This window comes from Budorcas taxicolor, chromosome 13, assembly GCF_023091745.1.
Source record: "Budorcas taxicolor isolate Tak-1 chromosome 13, Takin1.1, whole genome shotgun sequence".
Classification (NCBI taxonomy): domain Eukaryota; kingdom Metazoa; phylum Chordata; class Mammalia; order Artiodactyla; family Bovidae; genus Budorcas; species Budorcas taxicolor.
The window spans coordinates 60311206-60338915 of record NC_068922.1 but is presented as its reverse complement, the minus strand read 5'-3'; the positions used below and the strand labels follow the sequence as shown (position 1 = coordinate 60338915).

The following is a 27710-nucleotide window of genomic DNA, read 5'->3' as shown; positions in this document are numbered from 1 at the left end:
TCCTGAGCTTCCTATCTTATCAGTAAGTATTCCCAGATGACTATTTCTGGTCTGTGGCTTCACACACAGCATCTCTGATATTCCGACCTATATTTAGCCCACACCTCTCACCAGTCATCTCTCTTTGATCACCTGAAAGACATTTCAGAACTAAAACTCTGATTATTCACTGCAAAACCTGTTTTCCCATGGAATCCTCCTCCTCCTCTGTTACCTTAAATGTAATTCCATTTATCCTATCATTCAGGTTAAAAACTTTTCACCCTGGACTCTTCTCTCCCTTCTATCCCACATCTAATCTGTCAATATATGCTGATGGCTCAGATTCTGACCCTATCATCACATCCACTGCCACCGCCCTGGTCCATGCTATCACCAATCTCTGATTTACTGCAATAGCTGCTTTTCTTAACTGGTCTACCTTTCACTTTTACCCTCGATTCTCCACATAGGAACCAAAATAATCCTCTTAAAATATTTTAAAATGATTATAAATTCATAGAAATCTGGAGATGTTCTGTGTACCCTTCAACCAGTTCCCCCTGATGGTAACATCTTACGTCACTACAGTACAATATTAAAGCCAGGAGACTGACACAATTCAGAGACCTTTCTTTTCAACAGTTTTACAAATGTGTATAGTTCCACACAATTTTATCACATATGCAGATTCATACAGCTAGATTCATATCTAGTCCATGATTAGATAAAGAGCATCACAGCAGTTATCCTTTACAGATACTCCTTCCTCTCGCTTTCTAACCCCTGGCAACCCTTCTGTTCTCTAACTCTGTCATCCTGAAAATTATAGAAATGGAACCATCAGTTTAAATTTTTGAGATTGCTTTTTTCACTCAGCATGAGACTTATCCAAGAGTTCTTACTAATCAGTAATGATACTACAATGGTATAGATACATCAGAGTTTAATGAATCATTTACCCAACTGAAAGTTTCTGTATAGATCTCAGTCTGTTTTTCTGACATAAATGTCACTACTGGGTTGTCTGGTAAGCGTACGTTTAGCTTTTAAAGAAACTGACAAACTATAAAATAATACAGACTGACATTTTCCAAAATGAGTGTGCCATCTAACATTCCCACCAGCAATGTATGAGAGATTGAGTTACTCCACATTCCTGTCTATATTTGTAATTCTTTTTTAAAAAATTTTAGCTGTACTAATAGATGTATAGTGAACTTTTAAATACAGAACGGAGAACTTACCAACCCTCTGCTCAAACCCTGCAAAAACCTCTGTATCTTCAGAGAAAAGGCCTGACGGTGATCTTCGAGGTTTTACAAGATATGGTTCTATTTATCTCTCTCAATCTCATTTCCTTCTTCTCTTCCCCGAGTTCATTCTATCCCAGCTCTACCCTTGTGCTGTTTCAATATGCCAGGTACATTCTTGTCTCAGGGTTTTTGCATCTGCTATACCCTCTTCTCAAAACTGCACAGCTAATTCCCTTCAGAAGTTCTACAAAATGTCACCTTCCTAACAAAATCTTTTCCTTGTCACCCTGTTTAAAATGGCAACACCCTCTGACACTCCCCATTTCTGTTTTATTTTTCTTCCATACCACTTTAAACTGTATCCCACCAGCCTCCCTCAAATGCAAGCTTCTATGGACAAGAATTTTTTGTTTTACACATACACCCCAGCCTCTAGAATAGCACCCATTACACATAGTGTGTAAATGTGTAACAGGATATTAACTGAATGAATAAATCACCTATTATCTCCAAAGCCTGCAACAGAGAGCCATCACTGCATACAAAAGGTGGGCTTGGGTCACCTTAAAAAACAGAAATGTTATACTGCAACTAATACTCATGACACCTGCATCAGCAATTTCTGAATATTTCATCCATTTTACAACTGTACACACTTAATCCTCATAATAACCTAGTGGCACATACAACAAATATTACTTGAATACGCCCTATTAAAAAAAAAAAGGCAGATGAGGAAAAGCATTTCCCAACAGAGTAGTTTTTCAATAAATAAGACTAAAACCCAAACTAATGTTTTACCCACAACACTAATCTCTTTTATTTTTGATAGGAATATGAATGAAGTTTTAAACATTGTGATTTTTTAAAAATGTGTTTTATTCTAGTTGATTTACAATGTTGTGTTAATTTCTGCTGTACAGAAAAGTGATTCAGTTATACATATATATATATACATTCTTTTCCATATTCTTCTCTGTATGGTTTATCACAGGATATTGAATATAGTTCCCTGTGCTCTAAAATAGGATCCTGTTGTTCATCCATTCTATATATAATAGTTTTGCATCTGCTGATTCCATACTCCCAGCCCACCCCTCCCCCACCCACCTTCACTTTGGCATCCAGTCTGTGAGTCTGTTTCACAGTTAAGTTCATTTGTGCCATATTTTAGATTCCACACTGATTTGTTCATTCATTCAGTTGTCAAACATTTATCAAGTGCCCAATAGGTACCACAGACTATGACAGATGCTAGGGATAAAATGTTGAAAAATGGGCTGTTAACTCTCTTGTGCTGATAAATAAGACTTGTCCTTCTATCACTTTACCTTTCTGTGCTCATGATCAATCATGACATTATGGGGCTTGACATCTCTGTGCATAATCCCCATGCTATGGCAGTAATCAAGGGCCTGTGGGAGGAACATGTAAAAAAGGGAAGAGTTAGCTTGTATAAGAGATTTTTTTAGTTGAAGTCTTTTATTTTCTCTTCCAGCTTTCCTTCAAGCCTCACAACACTCTTGAGAGTCAAGGTTAGGACAATCACTTCCACAGGTATTTTTCAGAGACTTGTGCAAACCCATGGACTCTAAATTCCGAAGACCTGTTCCTGCAGAGGTATTTCAACATCTTTTTTTGTTAAAGACTCAAAGTGTATACCAACTACATCACTTCTAATTTCTCCCTCTTACCAAGAGCCTGGATTATTTTCATAAACATGAGCCCCTCAAAGGAAGAAACCTGACCTGTACTACAAACCTCTTATTCAAAGAATAGTAAATCTCTAGCAGCTAAGAGTCTACAACAGAGGTCGGCAAACCATGACACTCCCATGGGCCAAATATGACCTGCTGTTTGTTTTTGTGAATGTTTTGTTGGAAGATTTTTATAAATTGTTTTATTGTTTAATGGCCATAACTATTTGCTTACATGTTGTTACGGCTGCTTTCATGCTACAACAGCAGAGCTGAGTTGTGTGACCAAGACCCTATGACCCACAAAGCCAAAAATTTTTAAACCATTTGGCCTTGTAAAGTTTGCAAACTCCTGATTTATGACATCAAATACAATTTGAAAACCAAGTCCAATTTCAAACTAGTGAGTGGCATAACTTCTGGAGTTTGCTAATCCAGGCCTTTAAGCCAGCTGAAGTCACTGGCCAAGTTTTTGTCCTTTCTGAAGGGCAATTTGGGTTCCTATGATACCCAGGCATAGGCAAGCATATCCTTAACTCTGTGAAGTCCTGAGTGGCACAAGCCTGCATGAGGCCAATGAAAGATAAAATACTTCTGCTGGCACAGTTTCTCTGGGGTACTTCTATAGTTCAAATGTAGGCTTTACGTCAACCCTCATTTAGTAAGGCACTAGTCAACTCTTAGCAATTTTCTTACCTATAAAGCTGATCTTTTGAGTACTGGAAGCAACATATTTGGTGATCCTGCTTTAGAAATCAAAGCTCATTCTAAATCAGCAACTTCTAAGCAGAGATTCACATAATCCTTAGGACAACGGCTCTTTGAGGGTTAAGTCAAAGTTTACTGTTTTATCTGACCAATTTTAAGTGAAATAAAGTATACCAGAAGCCAGTACATCAGGAATTATTTTTGACAGAGATTACACATACTTGTTAGGGAGTCTTTTAACCTCTCTTCTAAATACCCTTTCCAAAGCATTATAAATTATATTCCTATTAGACCCTACCTTTCAATCAGCGTAAGAGTTCTGATGCTATTAGTTTATTAAGTAGTTATAGAAACAGACTCCCCCACCACAGCATGTTTTACAAAGTCAACGCACTGGCTTTTCTACAGTCATTTGGATTATTTAACAAAGGGGAGATCAATCCAAAGATATTTAGTATTCAAGAATTCCTTACCTTTAGAATCTCATACATGTAAAATCGAATATCATAGTCTGTTAACGTCTGGTACAATTGCTGTTAAAGACAAATGCAACATTTGAGCCATGAAATAGTACTGAAAGGAAGGCAACTTCTCATCCTCATTTGTAGTAATTCAAATCAAGACTTGGCTCATGTATCACTGTTCTAAGACCTGTCTATTTACCAGTCTCTATTTCTCCAACATAACATTAACTTTAAAGATGTACTTTGGGGTTTCAACTCTATATGTAAAAGTGAAGAACTACTTAAGCTCATATTGTTCAAACTATAATCTACTTTTGGAAGCATACCAATCAATATTTGCAACATGCACTGATACACATTTTCAGCTTAGTTTTGTTTTTCATTTACTTCCAGATCTTCTCATAAAAGAAATGTGGACAAACACATAACCTCCTTGGTAGGGAATTAACCCACCTTTGGCCTACAGTCATAGCTACTGCAGATCACCAGTGGGTATACAGATGGCTTGTTGCCAAACACATCAGGACAATTTAACAGAATATTTCTGCCCCAGTTCAATCATTTATTGACATCCAACATTCTTGATACTGGACTTGTGCAAAGGCAAATCAAATATTTCTGCAAGTTAAAATCCAAGAGAGTGCCCAAAGTCTTCTACTGTACTGGAATTGAGAATTGTTTGAAACTGGCTAGAAGGCAGAGATACCTATTGCAGGAGTTTGTGTTTTAGCAGAATTTACTACCACCCTTTCTTTCCCATCCATCTCTTTTTAAGATCAAGAGCCCAAAGTTTCTGAGGAATTCTAAGGTATAAGCAAGCAGTCCTTGTTTTTATATATACAATATATTCCTTCTTGAACTTGTCATTTTTAAAGCAAAATGCTGTAAGGCCAGATCCTGATTAAACATGAGCTGTTGCTTTCATTAAGTTTGACATCAGTGGGAACTGTCAAGTGAATGGTAAACTGCCAGATGGTGACAAACCTACGCACTGGTCATTAAAGAGCATTAAACAAATAAAAGAGCAAAATACAAGATGTGGAAAGTAGGCACTGTACAAGAGTATGTCTAAGTATGTCTATCTTTAAATTAATACTATCAGGATGAAAAGCTCTTTTAAAGCAAGTTAGAAGGACACTCTTCTAACAGTAACATCCCTAAAAGGTTTTTTATGTGGCCTAAAACCCAGCTTGAAATGGTTGGTTATACATTATACCTTGAAATCTGTGTTGTTTACATGTTCAAAAACCAAGGCGGGAGTTCGTGACTAGGGGAAAGAAAAAGAAAACACACATTAGCAACAGACCTGGCAGCTAACAGACCTGGCTCTAGTGGGCACAATGTTTGTGGACACTAAGTGATGAATTTGGCAGTCCTCGCCTCAGTAGTAGGAAACCCTCTATTGCTACAAGCCCTCCCCACTCTGATTATCACCACACTTAGGTCACTTTGGGGATGGATTTCAAACAGAAGATATGGAGCTGAAGTCTCACCAGGCTCTAGGCAGCCCGACAATGCGCCCATCGCCCATCGGCATCGGACCTGAGTTTGCAAAATGGATTAACACATTTCAGTTTCCAGTGCTATCAGTCTCTTAGCCTAGAAGAATAAGAAATAGTCTGTGGGTGGAGGTCTCTTTGAAAGAAAGACCCGAACTAGTCAAATGGTATAACTGATTAAGCACTTTTAAAGCAGGACTTAATGGCAGAGTGAAGAACAGAAAGAGGCCAGTTGTGCTCAAGGTCAAACACCACCTCAGCCCCTGTGGGCCTTACTAGTGCCTACTATACTCACCACAGGGTCTTTTACAATGTCTGCCAGTGTGATGATGTTGGGACCGCCTCGCAAATTCTCCAAAATCTTTATTTCACGCTTGATTTTCTTCTTCTTTACTGGCTGAAAGGGTAAAAGTACATCATTAAAAACAATTATTTCAGGATATTTCAATGGGTAGTATAATACACAAATGGCTTGCTTATGAACTCCTTGAAGGAAGGAAATGTGTCAGACTCATCTCTGAATCCCTCCCTCCTAGTCCTGTGCCAGGTACTCTGCAGCTACTCAGCAATACTGAATTGTAAGAAAATAAAGATTTGTACTCTAAACACCAGAACTCAGCAGAATTAGCATTTAATTCTGATGATCATTCTTAACGTGTTAACATTAGAATGAAACATGGGGCTCTTTCCATTCCTTCCTCTAAGTCTTATTAAACATGCTATAGAAATGAAGGAAATCAGGACCAGTAGCAAAGAGGGCCAAACTATCTTTGTGCAGTATATAACCTTTTCGGTTAAATGCGGGCCTGGGAGTCAGATCACCTAATGTGACTCCTACTTCTATTACTTGCTAGCTGTGTGCTTATGAGCAAGTTATATAACCTTTCTAAACCTTTCATTACAGGTAAAACAATCAATAAGAATAAATACTTATAAAATTATTGCAAGACTCAAATGAGATATCTAAAAAGATCTCAGAATATGGCTGAGACAGAATATCTGTTTAGCCTTATAACCAATGTATCTTTCATATTCCTTTGTCTTCATCTATCATTTCCCCATCTGTTTTAGTACAGAAATTGCTTTCATTTTTCTGAGAAGGGCTGTGGTCCAAATGCACCTCCTCTACAAAGTCTTCTTTCTAAACAGTTAAAACAGTGCTGGTCCAAAGAAATACAATGCAAGCCACATGTGTATTTTATTTTCATTTTTCAATCTATTTTGGCCATGCCACAAGACTTGCAGGATCTTAGTTTCCTGACCAGGGAATAAACTCAGAGGTCATGGCAGTGAAAGGACAAAGTCTGAACCACTGGACTGCCAGGGATTTCCCCATGTGTGTATTTAAAATATTCTAGCACCCACATTTAATATTTTAGGGCTAACAAAAAAAAATATCCAAAATCTTATCATTTCAATGGGTAAATCAATAAAAAAAAATTACTAATGAACCATTTTATACTCTTTCTTTGGTACTAAGCCTTTAAAATTGCTGTATTTTATCCCTACAACATATCTCAATTTGGATCAGCCATATTTCAAATGCTCAGTGTGACCTATGTCTGCCACAAAGGACCATGTGAATCTTTCCTATCTTTTGGTCACTTCAGACTACTGACACACAAGTATACACTTCTTAGAAATTATTGTAAGCATATATCTTCTTTAACAAGACTACTGGTTACTAAACTTTGATGATCAACCTGGAGTTTTTAACATACAAACTGTACAGACCCACTGAATCAGAATCTTGAGGACAGAACTGGAGATCTATTTTTAGACATTTCCCAGGTTGATGATTTAGGTCTAGGAACTACTAAACAATACTGCAGACTTTTTAAACCTTGAGTCCTAAGCACACGGTGCAGCAGAAAGAAAGTTTTAGAAACAGACTGTCCCCAAAACCTGGCTTTGTAGCTGTGCAGCTTCGGGAAAAATACTTAACTATTTCTGAACTTTACACCGGTCTTGTAAATACCACAGCTAGAAAAGGGCCCAATGTGGGGACTTCTCTGGTAGTTCAGTGGCAGAGAAGTCGCCTGCCAATGCAGGGGACACAGGTTCAGTCCCTTGCCTGGGGAGATTCCATACGCTGCAGAGCTACTGAGCATGCATGCCACAACTCCTGAAACCCCGTGTGCCCTAGAGCCCATGCTCTGCAACAAGATGAGCCACTGCACCACAACTAGAGAGTAACCCCTGGTTGCCATAATTAGACAAAGTCCATGCACACCAATGAGGACCTAGGGTGGACCAAAAAAAAAAAAAGTCCAATGCAAAGTAGGCATTCAATAAATGAAAGCTACTTTATTATACTAACAGTGAATTCCATTTTTAATTCAATCCATGGCCTCAGCCTTGTTTCTATTAGAATTCAGTACACTGGGTGGGAAGCTTAGCTAATTTTAAGTTTTCTTTTCGCTTCAACTATATCTTTCTCATCTGCTACAGTATCTAGGAGATGTTTCTCCTCTCCAGGGAAGTCAAAGTGTTAGTTGCTCAGTTGTATCTGACTCTTTGCAACCCCATAGAATGTAGCCTGCCAGGCTCCTCCATCCATGGAATTTTCCAGGCAAGAAAACTAGAGTGGGTTGCCATTCCCTTCACCAGGGGACCTTCCTGACTCAGGGATTGAATCCGGGTCTCCTGCATTGCAGGCAGAATGTGTACCATCTGAGCCACCAGAGAATCCCCTCTCTCCAGAAACTAATCCATTAATCTCTCTTCTGTTTTCTACTAATTGCTATATCCCTACTGCTGGCTGATGGCAAATACCTCCTGGTTTACAAACGTTTTTTCCTACAGAATCCTTTAAAATCTATAAACTTACAAAAGCTAGTTTGTGATAAACCAGGCAAGTCACTTAAACCCTAATTTAATGTGATCAATGCAAATTTTGTCTTAATAAATGGAAGGAGATTAAAAAAAAAATCTTTCCAAACCACCCATCACTAAAGACCATTAATGGCTCTCAACAACCTAGAAGAGACAAAAATTATAATTTTTAGGCTGGAAGTGAATGCAGAGGTTATCTTTTCCAGGTCATCACTAATTTATTCTCCCTTTCCAAGTTTACTTCCTATGTAAACTTCCATATGAAACATTTCTCTCACTTATTTCTTCTTCTCTTTTCTTGTGCATTCTAGATTATGCTTCCCCCGTCCCTCCCACGCACACCAATCCAAATCTTCCTCACTCAGGCCCTGAAAACAGTTTCAGGGACCTTTCCCCAAGCACCACCACTGTCTTCTACACTGTAAGACTATTTGTGCCTTTCATATGACTCTAAATGATCTCAGTCTAACATATACTTTCCTGTAGGAATATCATTTTATAATTACACAGAACTTCGGTCTCCAAAGTATTTATCTATATACAGTTTTGTGCTTGATCCTAATAACTCTGAGAAAGACAGGTAAAGCCAGACGATCTCATTTTCACAGATAAACATGTCTTAAGAACACAGCTACCATGGCTAATCACTTTTAAAGTGGGATTAGAATCTAAAAGTCCGGATTTCAGCCTAGTTCTCTTTGTACACACGGTAAGATACAAATACTTGAACTCTCTGGTTCTGGAAAGGTATACCAAAACACTCCAGAAAATTCACAGGTGCTCTGCGGGCTTTTTAATTTTTGAGGGAAGCACCAGTTACTACTTGCGGTCTGCCAGTCACTGAGCACACTACCAGCTTGAGGTAGCTCAGTTTCAAAATTACACTGCACTACATTCTCTTTGATGGTATATCTTTGTGAAGCTGGGTTTTCAGCAGTTGCTGTGACAAAAAGCAAGTATTATGCAAAAATCAGCATGGAACAGGAAATGAGGCTACTGATGTCCAGTGTGATTCCGCCATATGAGAAGCTGTGTAGTGACTAATAGGTATACACATCACAATAGTAATTAATTATGGTGACAGAAGAATAAAACAAAATTACTTTTCTCTTTAACTTCATTTGTATAATTTTTTAAAAGGCCACCAAATTGAAACAGAAATACTATTTTTAGTTATTTGGACTTCACTTAATAAACAAAACTGTTTCATTTGGCTTAGGGGCATCATGAAACTTACTGAAGCAATATGGGTGCTATAAATTGAGAACGTCTGGGGCCCTCTCCTTCTCGTGTCAAATATGGAGGAGCTTCTGTGGTAAGGGACTGGATGCTGTGTTCCTGGTATGTGCAGTGCACAGCACAGTTGTAACTAGAACAATCTGCACACCAGTAGCCCACGGGCCAATGTGGCCTGCAGAGTGTTCTTCTATATGACTTGAGTCAAAAAACTGCTCTTGCTTCAGTTTCCTGATTTGTCAAATGAAGATAATCTCTTCTATCAACTTCAAAGAAACAATAAAATAAAGGCATTAAAAGCACTAGAAAAATACCTTCAAATGTTACTTAAAATCTCTGAATTACAATCTTTTTGTACTTACCTTGAGAATTTTAACAACAACTTTTTCATTATTTGTGATGTTGATGGCTTCAAATACTTCACTGTATTTACCCCGACCTAATTTTCTAACCAGCTGGTAGTCATCTTGATTTCTGGGAACAAAAAGAATCCAAGGCACAGTGATTTACAAAGTTCAAATTATCAAGTACTAATTCAATTTACAAAACTGTCACGTGTCAGTCGCTCAGTTGAGTACGACTCTTTGCGACCCCCATGGTTTATAGCCGCATGGATTATAGGCTCCTCTTTCCATGGGATTTCCCAGATAAGAATACTGAAGTGGGTAGCCCTTCCCCTCTCCAGGGGATCTTCTCCACCCAGGGATCAAACCCTGGCCTCCTGCATCGCAGGCGGATTCTTTATCATCTGAGCCACCAGAGTCCATACAAAACTATACCCAGTAGAGTAAAAGAAATAAGTATTTCAAATAATTCAATTGGTTTCTTTGTATTTTGTAAGTTGGGCAATTAAAAATGTGTCTTCCAAATCCCAGAATTAAAAAATTTAAGTCTTTCAGTTATTCTTTCAAATCCCAAGCTGTTTATATTTCTACTGACATACCACACATAGATAGTATGTATTGGGGTTTGTTATGTATGTTTATCTCCAACAATAGACAGCTTTCCCTTGGAAAATAATTTTTATATTCCTGCCCCCACAGCTTTGCCCACTGGTGGCATCTAGCAAGAAGTCAATATGTGCTGTAAGAATATTTCAATTCAGCCACACTTTGGGAGTTGCTGATTTTTAATGGGTCTCTTTGCAGATAAGCGGCTTTCAAACATATAGGTTTGACTGCCAGCTTGTTCTCCAAGGCTCTGAGGACAGTCCATGCACTGGAGTTTGCAAACCACACTACAGAACATGAGTCATAGTCTGGTGTTCCTCCCGCTACTTTCACCCACATTCCAAGACCACTAAGCAACATCTGAGGTGAAAAGGAATAAGAGAAAATACCAACACTTTTTCTTTGTCTCTGCTTACAACTTAGAGGAGTTTGCTCTAAAGAATGACAGCCTTTTCAATAAGGCCTAAATGCTATTTACTCCTGCTGAGAACCCTTGAAAATCCAACATGTAAAAAATCCACCATTCATTTTCCTCAAGCAGCTATAAAGAAAGTGAATGAACAGAGAAGGCAAAAGGTACTACGGACAATGGACAATAATCATCACAGGTCTAGGGAAGGAAGCTCTTAGTTCTGGTTGAGTTCTTTTCCTGTGGGAGGGCCTAGAAGATAAATGCAAGCAAGCAAACAGCACTAAGCCAAAAACTCAAAAGGGTTGTTTAGTGTCATTTAAGCAGAACTAAGCACAATGCACTTAATTTGAAGACAGTGGCTGAAATTTCTGCAGTAAAATTCAGACATTCCTAGAGTCTAAAGCATGTGATGTAGAGGAAAATTAAGATTATTAATAACACTTATTGGCACTGTACCACAGTTCTTGATGGCATCTTTGAAGCACACTGTGCTTCCTCGTGCAGAGGCAATATACTTACTGTTAAGAATTACGGCCATCAACATATTAATCATCAGGATTAAAACACACCCTATGATAATTTTTGAAGACTGTCTGTAAACACTCACATGCTCTGAAAATCACATGTGGACAAATATAAAATGTAACATATAGGAGCTGCAGCTTTACTGAGTTTTCAAATGGCTATCTTTTGTATTTGAATATCAAAATAATTTTATCACAAAATGTACAACCTGATCAATAGTTAAGTACATACTAGGCTGGGATAAGATATGCAAAAATCCAGATGAGACTGCACAGAGGATAAGAACTGCAAATATAGCTGTTCAGGCAGATTGCAACTGTTCAGAATAGAAAAGGGGCTGAATTCCATGTTACATATGGCTAGTCTCATGATAAGGGCAAATGTTTTAAAGTTTTAATTTTGCTTCTCATCAGAAAGAGGACACCTTTCTGGGTGTCCTCAGTTCTGGAGAACCGTTTTATCCATCAGTATCATCATGGGACAACATTCTCTGACCTCAAAAATTCTTTTATGTAAGAGTCTAGTATTTTCAAACTCTCTCAAGTATTAATTCTCATCTAACTGCAAAGCCTTTAGCTGAACAAGCTAATAGGTAACTCTTTGTTACCAGCTTTATATACATCAGAGAAAAAAATAATAAGAGATTGAAATGATTTTTAAATGATAAGCCATCAAAACTGTTAATTTGCCAAAGCCAATAACCTGTTTCTTTATTGTAGAAGAAAACAAAAACTGGGTTCAATCTTGAGGTTTATAAATGCAGTCAGGGAATTTCTGACGTAAATTACTCAATAAATCCACCACAGTCAGCCCTTTGGATGAGTACAGTGAAGTGAATGGAAATTATTACCCCCATTCCACCACATGTGACTCGTAATCCCAGTACTCTCGGGGTCTGTGTGTATTAACATCTGTGTAAACTCTGGCTCTGCTTGGCACGGGTCCCGACATGTCAGACAGGTTGGCGGACAAAGCTGGACTTGGTATCTGGAGAGCTGGCAGTCAGTGTGTTGAGAGGCAGCTGGGGAGTAAGACCTTGTTTCAGACCTGTTTTCTTCAAACTGCAGAAACAAAACACATAAAGGCCAAGGAACCATTTTTGAAAAGCATATGGGAAGAAAAAACGTCATCTTACAGTAATGGTCTCAAGTATACCTCAGGCTCTTTACTGGTTAACCAATGAATGTATCCCAACTGTGCCAATCAGTATTTCCTAAAACACAGGGAAAAAGTAAAACAACAGAACTCCAAGAAACATATCTAAGCCTATACTGGCCCTGATCCTACAAAGTAGCCTGTTACCGCCTCATCAAAAGCTTGGATGCTCTTACAGTCTGAAAGCAAAGAACGGCATTGAGGTTACACTCATCGGCATTACTACTATTTACACATTCTACAAAAAGCTTTCAACAGTTTTCTACAGCTCAAGGAGGGGTGCTAAATGGCTCTAGAATGGTGGCAAAGTAGAGTACAAATCTTAAGTGTTACTCTAATATTTGATGAAACCAGGAAGGTAATAAACACTTGCTCTCATACATCAAAGTTCAATGTTATTTTATTATTTGGGGAACATTATGTAATAATCAATAGGCTGGTGATCATCATTTGAGAAACACACTTCATTAAAAAAACATTAATTTTCTCCAATATACGAGCAAGCTTAATACAAACTGGTAGAAGACAGTAATATCTATTAGCTGAACTAATGGAAAATTTTATACCCAGGAAAAGCTGGTGAAATTTCAGAAACGTGCTTTCTACCAAAGCAGTAAAAAATGAAGTCTCCTTCATCAACAACCACTCCAACCTAGTAATCTCCATTCTCTGAGTCCTATAGCGTTTCTTGATTCCCTTAACTCTGCATTTAATTACAAATGTATTGAGGGAACCTCCCTCTGTTCGTTTGATGGGACACTGTCCAATGCATAAATCTGAATAAACACAATCATATTTTTTAAAAATGTAATGAGTCTCTAGGCCGTGCATATTTCGGCCTAGATTGCGTAACCTCAATTTAATTACAAGGAAAACACAAACAGAAAATGAGGAAGCTTCTATTAAAAAAAGTCAGGAGTGGGGAATAATATACTGTGCTCTCCAAAAATGTAAATATTATCAAAGATAAAGGAACCTAGATAGCATATTCAAAAGCAGAGACATTACTTTCCCAACAAAGGTCCGTCTAGTCAAGGCTATGGATTTTCCAGTGGTCATGTATGGACGTGAGAGTTGGACTGTGAAGAAAGCTGAGCACCGAAGAATTGATGCTTTTGAATGGTGGTACTGGAGAAGACTCTTGAGAGTCCCTTGGACTACAAGGAGATCCAACCAGTCCATTCTAAAGGAGATCGGTCCTGGGTGTTCTTTGGAAGGAATGATGCTGGGGCTGAAGCTCCAGTACTTTGGCCACCTCATGCAAAGAGTTGACTCACTGGAAAAGACTCTGACGCTAGGAGGGATTGGGGGCAGGAGGAAGAGGGGACAATAGAGGATGAGATGGCATCACTGACTCAATGGACATGAGTTTGAGTAAACTGGTGATGGACAGGGAGGCCTTGTGTGCTGCAATTAATGGGGTTGCAAAGAGTCGGACACAACTGAGCGACTGAACTGAACTGAAAGAGACATGGCAACTATATACAATGTCCTACCCTAGACTAGACTGTATCCTGTACTAGAGGGGAAGAAATGCTATAAAAAACAATACTTTTTATCAGGTCAAATAACAAAACTGGAATTTAGACAGTAGGTATGTACAAGAGTATACTTACACATGATAAAGCAAATGGGATAACATTTTTTGTACTATTTTTATTTTGCTGAAACATGTTATTTTTAAAAACTATTGTAAAATATACATAAAATTTACCAACTTAAACATTAAGCAGTTAAAAGGCATTAAGTACTTTCACATTCTTGTCCAATCATCACATCCATCCATCCTCAGAAATTCTCACCATGCCAAACTGAAACTCCATACCCATTAAACACCGACTCCCTCATCCCCGAGCTCCTAATAACCACCATTCTATTCTCTGTCTCTCAGTCTGACTACTCTAGGTGACTTATACTACTGGAATTGTAGACTACTTGTCCTTTTACATTTGGCTCATTTTTCTCATTTAGCATGTCTTCAAGGTTCATCCATGTTGTAGCATATGCCAGAATTTCCTTCCTCTTTAAGGCTGAATATCTCCATTGTATGTATATATTTTGTCTATCCATTCATTCATCAATAGACACCTGAGTTGTTTCTACCTTTAGGCTATTGTGAATAATGCTGCTAGAAAGTCATGTACAAATATCTTCTGGAGTTTCTGCTTTCAATTCTTCTGGGTGGAACTGTGGATCATATGGCAATGTTATCTTTAATTTCTTGAGGAACCAGCACACTCTTTTCCACAGTGGGTGCATCATTTTATATTCCCAACAGCAATGCACAAAGATTCCAATTTCTCCACATCCTCTCCATGTAACAGCTTTTTTAAAAAAAAAATAGCAGCCATCTTAACAAATATAAAGCGGTATCTCATTGTAATTTTGACTGGTACTTTCCTAATGATTAGTGATACTGACCACTTTTTCAAGTGTTTATCGGCCATTTATCTTATTCAGAGATGACTATGCAAGTATTTTATTTAACTGTTTTTTCTTTGGCGGGGGGATGGTTAAGCTGCGGAAGTTCCTTACATATTTTGGACATTAATCCCTTATCAGATACATTATTTGCAAATATTTTCTCACATTCTGTGATTTGTCTTTTTAAAAATTAACTTTGTTCACTTATTTTTTGGCCATGATAGGTCTCGGTTGCCATGTGGGCGTTTCTCTGGCTGCGGAGAGCAGGGGCCACTCTCTAGTCGCAGTCCATGGGTTTCTCAGTGCAGTGGCTTCTCTTGTTGTGGAGCATCGGCTCTAGAGGACAGGCTCAGTAGTTGTGGCACGTGGGCTTAGTAGCTCCGTGGCAAGTGGGATCTTCCCAGACCGGGGATCGAACCTGCATCTCCTGGGTTGCAGGTGGGTTCTTCACTACTGAGCCATCAGAGAAGCCCTGTGGTTTGTCTTTGTAAGCTGCTGATTGTATCCTTTGATGCACAAAACTTTCAAATTTTGATGAAGTCTAATCTGTCTCTTCTGTCTTGTGCTTTACTATTTTTATTTTGGTCTCATGTTAATTTGAAGTTACTTCCAAATAAAAAGTTTTAAAAAAAACGAGTATTAGAAAACTGAGGCTCATTTACCTCAGAGGAAAATTTGCCTACAATCACATGGCTACTTAATAGCAGAATAAGGACCAGAAACCGAACTTCTGTTTCTTGTGACACCTTTTTCCTGCCAGGTAATCATTATCTAGTTAGATAACAAAAGCTAACGTCTACAGGCGTTCATTATGTGCTTTGCGTGAATATTTCATAATCCTTACCACAGGAGGAAATGGTAAGGAAAGGTTACTATTATTTCCATTTTACAGGATGAGGAAAATAGTGAAAAAAGGTTAAGTAACTTGCCAAAGGACACACAGTTAGAAGGAGCTGACAATGTTTAACCAGACTACAAATCAAGAGATAACTATTTACCTCTCAGGTTTGTGGTGAGGATCCAATAAATTAATAAAGTGTGTAGAATTCTGCCTACTTGAGAACTCATGTACAGCAATCTGCACGTTCTCTCCAATTTGTATTTAAGTTGGAGCTTAGCTATTACACCAAAAGATAAACCAGTGTTGTCTCCTTATACCTAGTTTCAGTGGCTTAAAGCTTTAGAGGAAGAGCATAAAAGACCAAAGCAAGGGTTAACGATATACTCCAGAAGTATAACAACAGTGATACTCCCACTGCCCCCACAATACATGAGGCCAAAAGATCCATTTGTCTACTTATGGATTCCCCCATTCATAAAACCCAATATAACCACCTCTGCTGACCTCTGGTGTCCCTTAAGTGTACAATTTATATGGCCAGAAAACAACAACATGGTTCAGATAGTTATTAAAAAGTGGACCAAAACTGCCTTTAAAACATTTCCAAATTATTTCTTTGGTTTTATAAAACAACCTGAGTGATAATAACCTAATTTATCTAACCTAATTTATCTTTATCTAATATCGATTAATTATAAACAGACACACATACCCCAAACAAGCAAAAACCCAGAAAGCAGACAGTTTTAACTTTCCTTTTTCCCAAAGAAACAAGGTCATTTGTGCTTTAGGGCTGTTGGCTTCTTGGTGACTATTATCCTTGCACTAAAAACAGCAAAAGACACTAGGGAGATGAGTAAAGGTGTGTGTATGTGCACAAACAGCCATCAGAGACAGCAGCAGCCAGAAGAAATACTATCCTGGGAATTAATAAATTATGATACTAGATACTTTTAAATTCTTACCTTCTTCTCTGCAACAGTATCTTCCTCTTCAGTCTCTATATTCCTTTAATATTTATTCTTTCTGTTGATATTCTATACCTGATATAAGACGACCTTTAATTGTGGATCTCAAAGCTCTTCCCCTATGAACTTAACAAGTTTACAAAACCAGCACAAATTTAATAACTGGGATTAGATGCAATAGGGTGATGAAACAAGCAGTCAAGTCCTAGGTTCAAATCCCTAATTGGCTGCAGGACCTCTACTGGGCTTCTTCCAGCTTTGATTCATCACTTATAAAACCTGTCTAATTGCACTTGCTCAAGTGAGATGTTCTTCTAAAAAGGGCTCAGAAACACCAAATACAATGTAAATTAACATTAAATGATTACTCTACCATTGTTGTGAAAACTAATAAGCAGAAGCCTGGCCTTAAAAGGCTGTGGTCTTCAATTTTAGTTTTCTTCACTTCATTTAGAAAAATTATAGGAGTTGAGGTTAACTCCCAGCCTCTGAGGGCCAATTTATGGGTGGACACGCCATTACAAAATGAGACTCATTTCTCCATGGAAATCATCTGACTCACATGGAAAATATTCCCCAACTCCTTTAATAGACCAAATATCAATCACACTCTTACCACCAAGTCTTCGGCTCTCATATAGCCTTCGTATTCTCTGAGAAGAGCAGAGGAAGACTATTCACTAATGAAACTCCTGAGATCCTCAAATACCTGTTTAACTGACATTTGCAGCTTTGTGCCTTATCAACAAGGACCTAATTTATGAACAGGGGAATTTGATCCTCCACTGGGAGGACAAATGGTTGTTTTGCAGCAACCCAAAGCGGTACTTTACTTTATTGTCATGCATACTGAGTAATCTGCTTAGAGTAAGAGTCATTCACATGAATTTTAAATAGCTGGCCTTCGGGGGAGAAGGCCTTATGTGGGGAGAAGGAAATGGGGGTGTGTGCATGTGTGTATTTTTGAACCACACAGCCCAGCAACTTCAGATAAGTGAAATGGTACAAGGAGGGGTGAGGGAAGGTGATGGAATGGAGTAAAGAGGATGGAAAAAAGATGATAAACATTATTCTACTCAGAAATACTACTTCACTTGCACCTCTGTAAATATGTATGGATATTCACATGCTCTATACAGTCAGCCAAACAAGACCGGGAGCTGACTGTAGCTCTCTTATCATGAACTCCTTATTGCAAAATTCAGGCATAAATTGAAGAAAGCAGGGAAAACCACTAAGCCATTCAGCTATGACCTAAGTCAAATCTCTCATGATTATACAGTGGAGGGGATGAACAGATTCAAGAGATTAGAACTGGTAGACAGAGTGCCTGAAGACCTATGGACAGAGATCCATAATACTGTACAGGGGGCGGTGACCAAAACCATCCCAAAGAAAAAGAAATGTAAAAAGGCAAAATGGCTGTCTGAGGAGGCCTTACAAAAATAGCTGAGAAAAGAAGTGAAAGGCAAAGGAGAAATGGAAAGATATATCCAACTGAATGCAGAGTTTCAAAGAAGAGCAAGGAGAGATAAGAAAGCCTTAAGTGAACAGTGCAAAGAATTAAAGGAAAACACAGAATGGGAAAGACTAGAGATCTCTTCAAGAAAATTAGAGATACCAAGGGAACATTTCATGCAAAAATACACAGAAGAACTACACAAAACAGGTCTTAACGACCTGGATAACCTCTGATGTGGTCACTCATCAGAGTCGAGCATCTTGGAGAGTGAAGTCAAGTGGGCCTCATAAAGCATTATTATGAATAAAGCTAGTGGAAGTGATGGAATTCCAGCTGAGCTATTTCAAACCCTAAAAGATGATGCTGTTAAAGTACTGCACTCTATATGTCAGCAAACTTGGAAAACTTAGCAGTGGCCAGAGGACTGCAAACGGTTAGTGTTTATTCCAATCCCAAAGAAAGGCAACGCCAAAGAATGTTCAAACTACTGTACAACTGTGGTCATTTCACATGCTAGTAAGGTAATGCTCAAAATCCTTCACACTAGGCTTCAGCAGTACACGAACCAAAAACTTCCAGATGTAGAACCTAGATTTAGAAAGGGCAGAGGAACAAGAGATCAAACTGCCAATATCTGTTGGATCACAGAAAAAGCAAGGGAATTCCAGATAAATATCTACTTCTGCTTCATTGACTACAATAAGGCCTCTGACTGTGTGAAAAATTCTTTAAGAGATGGGAATACCAGACCACCTTATTTGTCTCCTGAGAAACCTGTATGTAGGTCAAGAAGCAATGGTTAGAACCAGACATGGAACCATGGGCTGGTTCAAAACTCGGAAAGGAGTATGTCAACGCTGTATACTGTCACACTGCTTATTTTAACTTATATGCAGAGTACTTCATGCAAAATGCTGGGCTCAGTGAATTCCAAGCTGGAATCAAGATTACCAGAAGTAGGATCCTCAGATATGCAGAAAATATCACTCTAATGGCAGAAAGTGAAGAGGAACTAAATAGCCTCTTGATGAAGGTAAAAGAAGAGAGTGAAAAAGCTGGCTTAACATACAAAAAACTAAGATTATGGCATCCAGTCCTAACACTTCACAGCAAATAGATGGGGAAAAACTGGAAACTGTTTACAGATTTTATTTTCCTGGGCTCCAAAATCACTGGGGATGGTGACTACAGTCATGAAATCCTTGGAAGAAAAGCTCTGACAAACCTAGATAGCATAAAGCAGAGATACCACTTTGCTGACAAAGGTCTGTCTAGTCAACGCTATGGTTCTTCCAGCAGTCATGTATGGATGTAACAGTTGGGCCACAGAGAAGCATGAGCGCTGAAGAAGTGATGCTTTTGAACCGTGGTGGTGGAGAGGACTCTTGAGAGTACAGCAAGGAGATCCAACCAGTCAATCCTAAGACTTCCTTGGTGACACAGGAGTTAAGAATCTGCCTTCCAATGCAGTGGATGTAGGTTCCATCCCTAGTCTGGGAAGATCCCACGTTCTGTGGGGCAACTAACCCTGTGTGCCATACCACAGACCCAGCAGAGCCAAAAATAAAATAAAGGTAACTAATTTAGGGTTCAAACAAACAAAACCACCAGTCCATCCTACAGGACATCAACTCTGACTATTCACTGGGAGGACTGATACTGGAGCTCCAATACCTTGGCCACCTGATGCTGGGACTCATTGGAAAAGACCTTGATACTGGGAAAAACTGAGGGCAAAAGAAGAGGCGACAGAGAATGAGATGGTTGGATGGCATCACTAACTCTATGGACATGAGTATGAGCAAACTCTAGGAGATAGTGAAGGACAGGGATGCCTGGCATGCTCCAGTTCATGAGGTTGCAAAGAATCGGACACGATTTAGCAACTGAACAACATTTACATGCAGCCTAACAAGAAGGAAATACAGGGATGAGCTAAATCTCTCAACTACAGATTTGGTTCTTTCAGACATTTCTTCCTTTGTTCACCCCTTTAACTATATGAGCATCTACTATGAAAAAGTACTGTGCTAGCCTGTGGGAATATAATAATGAGCACGGCAGAACAGGGTGAGATGAATATGCCTTTAAGATTTTACCTACAGATTAAGGACAATGGAAATTCATTGAAGAGTTTTACGCAGACAAGTGACCTGTATGTACATTTTGAGTAAGTTTATTCTGGCTGGTGTGAGACAGACAGAGAGAATACATTTGGGGAAACAAAAGTTATCAACAGTAGCCTATGTGAGAGAGATGATGAAAGCCTGACCTATGGTGGTAGCAATGGAGATAAAAGAACTAATTAAGACGAACAAAATTTATGGTGTAAAATCAACAGCTCTGGGTGGACTGGATTAATGGTGTAAGGAGTGGAAGTGACTTTCAGATGTCTGGCTATAGAGACTGTTGATGCCATTCAGGGAGATAGAAAACATTCTGGCAGACAGCTCACAAGTCAGGTTTTGAACGTAAGGTTCGTGAGGTTAAAATGCTTCTTTGACATGTTAAAAAGAGAACTGAACAGGCAATTAGGTATTACAAGTCTGGAGCTAAAAGTTTTCCAGCTTTAAAATATCTGCCCCCCGTCCTCTCCCCTAGAATTCTATGTGGCAGGCATTTCTTTTCCTAATCTACAGGTAAGAAAACAGCCTAAGTAAATTCAGCAGCTTTACCAAGACCATCCAGTAGAGATGGGCTGGGATTCAAAGCCCAGATGACTGGCCTTCAAGGTGTCTTTACATTCCTATCGAACTTACCACTTCCTACATCATATGGTAGTCTTCAAACTTTAATTTCCTTATTAGACCTTTAACTCCTTGAAGTCAAGATTCATTGTCTAATCCATCTTTTTACATTACAGTACCCAGCCCAAGGCATTGCATTTTGTAGGATGTTCAGTAAATATTATTCATCAATTAAATCAATGTTGGTTTTTTATCCAAAACCTGAAACATAAATTAAGTTGCCTCCAAAATGTAGTGTACCTTTAAACACTTCAGGTCATCTGGTACATAGCTAGGAAAACTGAAAGATTAACTCAAGGGCTCTTGAGTAATTCTTCCTTCCATTCTCTCCTCCTCCCCAATACAGCTTTCTCTATCAAATAACAGGGCCACAGTTAAAATTTGTCTTTTTCTTACACAACAATTAGAATTAAAAGAATACTAAGAAATTTAGTTTAGCAATTTTTACAATGGCTTATCTGAAAAGTCAGGGAAACTGCTTGAGTTCTGAAGGTCAATTCTCCTATCTACCACTCACCATCAAGTGTACCTTAAAAAATATATAACTTACAGAAGAAGCATCACCTTTCCTTTTAATTTCTATTTTAAATGACCTTACTTAGTCTTCACTGTCCCCATGTAATGCATAATACATGCAACTTTTGTGGTTAATAATTTCAGATCACTTCTATTTTAAAAGCCCTCAGACTAACTGAAGACATGGCTAAGTTTTGTCTGTTCAAAGTTTAGCCTAATAAAAGCCAATTAATCAACTATGAAAAGTTATCCTGTCAACAAAAGTTTCCCTACTAAAGTCAGACTACACTTGCAACCAAGGCCAATTACATGGCTCGGATTGACCTATTCTTTAATAAAATGCAAGGAAATGAAAACGTCATTAAATCATCAGGCTAAAATATGTACTGGCAAAATCATAAGTTTATTGACATAAATTTAACAGAACTAATTAATTTCAATAAAAATTCCTTTTGCCCTCTTCAGCCAGTCTCTCCCTCTAATCTCTTCTACTCCATGTGATTTCTGTTTTTCAATCTGGTAACTAAAAAAGAAAATTATAGGCTTAGTAAATGGTCCAATATCAGAAAACTGCATAAGTCTAATCAGTTATTTGTGCTAAATATATTTTTATGGATAAATTTTCTAGTATGAGAACTGGAAAAGATTATTCTGAAACTTTCAACAATTTTCAAGCCATGAAACAGTTCTAGGTCTTTTAACCCTAATACTTACTGATGGTCTCCATCTTAAAAAAAATTAAAATTGCCCCTTCCATCCCTAGATCAACCATGGTGAACAAACAACAGCTCATACTCATCCAGACAGGACAAAGATGAGCTCCACCGTAAAGAATGAGGAATGTGCCTACACCGCACTGGCTACATGACTCAGGACTCCTCGTTTAGAGCAAAAGCCGCCGTATGAGGAAAAAACACCTTGAAGCAGTGGCAAAGAATGACCTCTTCTCAGCAACCAGGCAGCATAAACTAGTGAGAGGCTTTGCAGAACAAACTATGAATATGTTTTTTGCCTTCCTGTAGAAGCAAAAGCAAACATTTAGTCATACAAACCTGTCCTTTCCTCTTTCAAAGTAGCACTGTTTAGAAGGCCAAATGAACACCAAAAGAGCCTAAAGTAGTTAATACTACACAAAATTACTTGTTTCAAATGTCCACAGTTGCTCTTAATTTCCAATTATCTACTCCTTTCACATCAAGAGCAGAATGTTCACTCATTAAGCATTTATCTAATACTTACTATGTACCAGGAAACATGCCTGATTGACAGGAAGGGATCTTTTCTCTAGGCCCTAGAGAATAAAGAGAAAGTAACTCTGCCCTCCAACCATTGTAATGGTCTGTCCAAACAGACCATTACAATCACAAGCTATCAGTATTTGAAAGAACAAAGTCAGGGTGCTCTTGCAGGAATTGAAGGGAACTCAAGTCACCCACCAACCCATTACCGTGCATTCAATAAACATCTGTGGAGTACCTCAATGTTTGGGAAAAGCAGTCAGGGAAGAAATAACACCTATACTCAGTTTTGAAGGATGCACAGCAATTATTCAGATGAAAAACACCAAAACAAGAAATCACAAAGCCCTTCTTTACGCAAGTTAGGAATTTTAAAGACTGTAATTTGTATCCCCAAATGACCAAAAGCTGGCACACCCTGTAGTCCTCTATAAGAAGCATATCAGATCAACAATCTTTTAATATCTGATCTAGCGCACTCTACTCCACTGTTACTGTGTGTGCCTCACTCCTCTGTCCTGAAACAATGATTAATCCACAACTATTGCACTTGAGATCTCATTCTCTTTCCTTTTCTACTCCTCAAACAAATCAGTTCTACTGTAGAGGTGTCAAGGTCACAAAGGAAAATGCCTAGAAAGGGTATGTAGATGATCCTTAAAAGTGTGATTGCTTCTCAGTTTTAAAAATAAGAAATCAAGGTTTTTGCAGGTAACTCCTGTTTTCAGTAATGGCAGACTAGGTGAAGTTTCCTACTGAGAACCGAAGAGAACAGCTTTAACACCCCCCCACCCCCCCACCACTTCCCTCTTCCTTTGCTCATCTGTCTCACTTAAGAAAAATTGTTTTTAATTAGAGAATAATTGCTTTATAATAATGTGTTGGTTTCTGCCATACATCAACGTGAATCAGCCATAGGTATACATATGTCCCCTCCCTCCTGAAGAACGCCCTCACCTCCCTCCCCATTCCACCTTCAAGGCTGTCACACAGCACTGGGTTAAGCTCCCTGTGTCCAACAGCAAATTCCCACTTGCTATCTGTTTTACACAGGGTAATGTGTGTGTTTCCATGCTCTTCTCACAATTCATTCCACTCCTTCTTTCCCCCACTGTGTCCACAAGCCTGTTCTTTACATCTGACAAACAAGCAAAAAGCCAAAAGTGAAGAGAAAATGAGAACTCAGAGAAGAAAGCAAACAAGGAAGCCCCAAGGGTCTTTGTTTGATCCCCTAAAATTAGAACGCTGTTCTGACAGAAAGCAAAGCCCCAGGGTTCTGACAAGGTAAGGAGTCATAATAAATAATAAATAATGAATTTATTTATTAGTAAACAGGTAAATAAATAAATGGGAGGGAGGAGGGAAGGAGGAGGATAAAGACGTTTGTCACAATAAGCTGAGACTTGAGAGTCACAATCTTAGGGTGGAAGTGAACAGGAAGTAAAAGATCCAGGGAAGAGTTACAGTCTTATCTACAGAGGGAATATCTTCGGTGAAGCCTGTTTTAAGGTGACCTCTAGATCACCTGTGTCCACAGATACCCGACACGAGCAAGTTCTCTGTGGAGAAAAGAACCTTGCTATGGGCTTCAAATGAATCTTATAAATAATTTTTCAAATACAACATCCAGCTTGTTACAGAGTAAGAACTAGCAGAAAAAGAACAGATAACAAAAAAAACCTACAAGACTTTTGATCTTAGACTCAAGGAAACAACTACATTGACTACCCTTACAGAAATGAAATAAACTTCAGACTATCTGCAGGGAACAGAATATTTTAAAAATAGCCAATTTCAGGGCTTCCCTGATGGTCAGGTGGTTAAGAATCCACCTGCCAATGCAGGGGACACGGGTTCGATCTCCACTCCAGGAAAACCCCACATGCTGTGGAGCACCGAAGCCCACATGCCGCAACTGCTGAGCTCACGTGCTGCAGCTACTGAAGCCCATGCACCTAGGGCCTGTGCGCTGCGACAAGAGCAGCCTAGGCAATGGGAACCCTGCGCACGGCAACGAGCAGCAGCCCCCGACACAACTAGAGGAAGCCCGCATGTAGCAATGAAAACCCAGTGCAACCACACAGAACGGTGAGATACACTATACATTAGAACAGTCACATTAAAAACAAATGACAGCACCAAAAGCTGGTGAGGATGTAACAGGAACTAAATTAGAGCAACAGAAACTGACTGACTTCTGATGAGACTGCAACATGGTATAGGAACCTTGGAAAAATTTGGTCACTGATTACAAAGTTACATAAACACTTACCATAAACTCAGCATTCCCCCCCAGGTATTTATTCAAGTGAATGTATGTTCATACAAAAACCTGTATACAAATGCAGACAGCAAGTTTATTCATAATTGCAAAAAAAAAAACAAAAAACAAAGGGAAACCACCAAGATGTCTAAGAGGTGAATGGATAAACAAATGGTATGTGTATAATCACACAATGGAAAATAAGTTATTGATCTGTACAACATGGATGAATATTAAATATATTTTGTTAAGTAAAAGAGCCAGATCCAAAAAGCTAGATATTGTATGTTTCCAATATGACATACTAAAAAAAAACAGGAATGACCAACACATGGAAATGCTACTGTTCTGTTTACTATTAATTTGCTACTCTTAAGTATTCTCAAAACCCACACAACTGTCCATGACAAAGAGTGGACATTACTGGTTGCAAATTCCGAGATCTGTCCACTAAGAGCACCTAGAAGCTGTGCTAATGAGTAGCAACAAGAATAAGTAGTGTCCAAACCTTGGTTTCTCAATGCCTTTCTCCAATAAAAAGGAATGAGGGCTCTTTAGAGAAATGGGTGATTCTAGGATTGAGTCAGAGAAAATATAAGAAAAAGGACATAACTGCTAAAAATCGAAATACAGTCCACAATTTAATTAACAGTATTGTATCGGTGTTAATTTCTTAGTTTAATAAAGTGTCATGGTTATGTGATATGTTAACATTAGGAGAAGCTGGGTGAAGGGTATGTGAGGATTCTATCTTTGCAACTCTTGTAAGTCTAAAATTATATCCAATTACAAGTTAAATACAGACAATACTAGGTGCTAGAGAGATAGGGAACAACTGAATACTCTTCTTACACTGCTAGTGGGAATGCAAACTAGTACACCAAAGCCCTTATGGAAACAGTGTGACAGTTTCTTAGAAAGTTACAAATTTTCATATAACCTGGCAACCCTACCATAAAGCCTATACAAGTGCATTTATAGCAGCTCAACTCATAATCACCAAAAACAATCTTAAATGGATAAGCAAACTGTTGTCCATCCATACAGTGGCATTCTACTTAACAATAAAAAGGAACTGACCACTGATATACATAATTTCAATGAATCTCAAAAGCAATAAAGAAGCCAGTTTTCAAAATATTATATATTGCCTGATTCAATTTATCTAACATTCTCAACAAGACAAAACTATAATAACTGAAAATAGAATAGTGGTTGCCAGAGAATAGGGCTGGGAGGCTGGGTAATATAGAGAGGTGATATAATTGTTCTGTGTCTTGGTTGTGATGGTGGTTACTTCTCTGGTCGCTCAGACAGTAAAGAATCTGCCTGCAAAGCAGGAGACCTGGGTTTGCTCCCTGGGTTGGGAAGATTCCCTGGAGAAGGGAATGGCCACCCACTACAGTATTCTTGCCTGGAGAATTCCATGGACAGAGTAGCCTGGCAGGCTACAGTCCATGGAGTTGCAAAGAGTCAGACACGACTGAGTGACTAACACACAGAAAGGAAATCAGTTTTACTGATATATTAATTAAAAAAATAAAATTAAAAAAAGGGAAAATCCTATCATATGCCGTATCCTAAAACATAGGATAACACGAGGGACAAATCTGAAATATTGAGAGGAAAAAGACTTAGCAAAGCTGATACAAAAAGAAATGAAAATCCTGAATATCTAGCCATTTCCATTTCAATCAGTATGATAACTGGCTATCAGTTTTCAACCTCCTTTCCATCCTAATGTTTCCCTACTGCATAGCTTAATATTTCTATAACACTTTTTATTTATCACTGTGCCTAAGCCATGCTGAATATGTTTTATGAGTATTTGATTAACTGATATTAAGACAGTAACAGACAATATATTGGCGAAAATCAAACCTGTTTGCATATGGATCTGCTCCTCTTCAACACTGAGAAAAGTCTGGCTGTATAATGGATATTTGATCTGTAGCTGATTTTAAAGTTGCTCTTCAGTCTTACATGTAAATTTTATCACACACATCACTAACACCAGAGGTGAAACAGTCATACTATCACTTCCCAATGAGATATGAATTTAGTCAATATGTGTGGGAGATGTTTCTTTAGAGCCATGAGCTTTTATGAGGCCATGTAACTTACCCATGTGATGAGCATCCTTGATAGAACTACAGAAACAATATAGTACTGTTACTGAAAAACATGAACTTGGATTTATAAGGCTTCATGAGGTGGTAGAAAGAACAGGAACACTTGAGCCATTAAGACCAAATATGGCTCTGGGACTGCCGCTTAACCTATCCGACTTCACTGAGGAAACTGCAGGATATAAGGAGTAGCAGTCTCTCCCTCTCCCTCCCTTACTATCATGGAGGTAGGTAACCTAGGAGACAATCATACTTCTTGCAGATGATCAATAAGCAATAAAAAATAGGGTGGGTTGTCCTAGACTTGCCAAAAACAAATAGGTTGGAAACAGGACAGCAAACTTTATCTATCCAGCTTCCAAATCTAAAGAAGTGTGAATGCCTATACCTGTACTGTTTCTCGGGA

General features: G+C 38.5%; 1 protein-coding gene across 1 annotated transcript in view; it reads right to left on the bottom strand.

The window, feature by feature from the left end:
- CSNK2A1 (casein kinase 2 alpha 1) overlaps positions 1–27710 on the bottom strand; it is a 56585-nt gene that overhangs the window by 13521 nt on the left and 15354 nt on the right. The window contains exons 2-7 of the mRNA XM_052650696.1: positions 12412–12622; positions 10037–10148; positions 5899–6000; positions 5321–5371; positions 4114–4173; positions 2567–2650 (exon numbers count right to left, since the gene is read on the bottom strand). Coding sequence (XP_052506656.1) covers positions 2567–2650; positions 4114–4173; positions 5321–5371; positions 5899–6000; positions 10037–10148; positions 12412–12512 — 510 coding nt within the window. The 5' untranslated portion in view covers positions 12513–12622. The remainder of the gene's footprint in view (positions 1–2566; positions 2651–4113; positions 4174–5320; positions 5372–5898; positions 6001–10036; positions 10149–12411; positions 12623–27710) is intronic.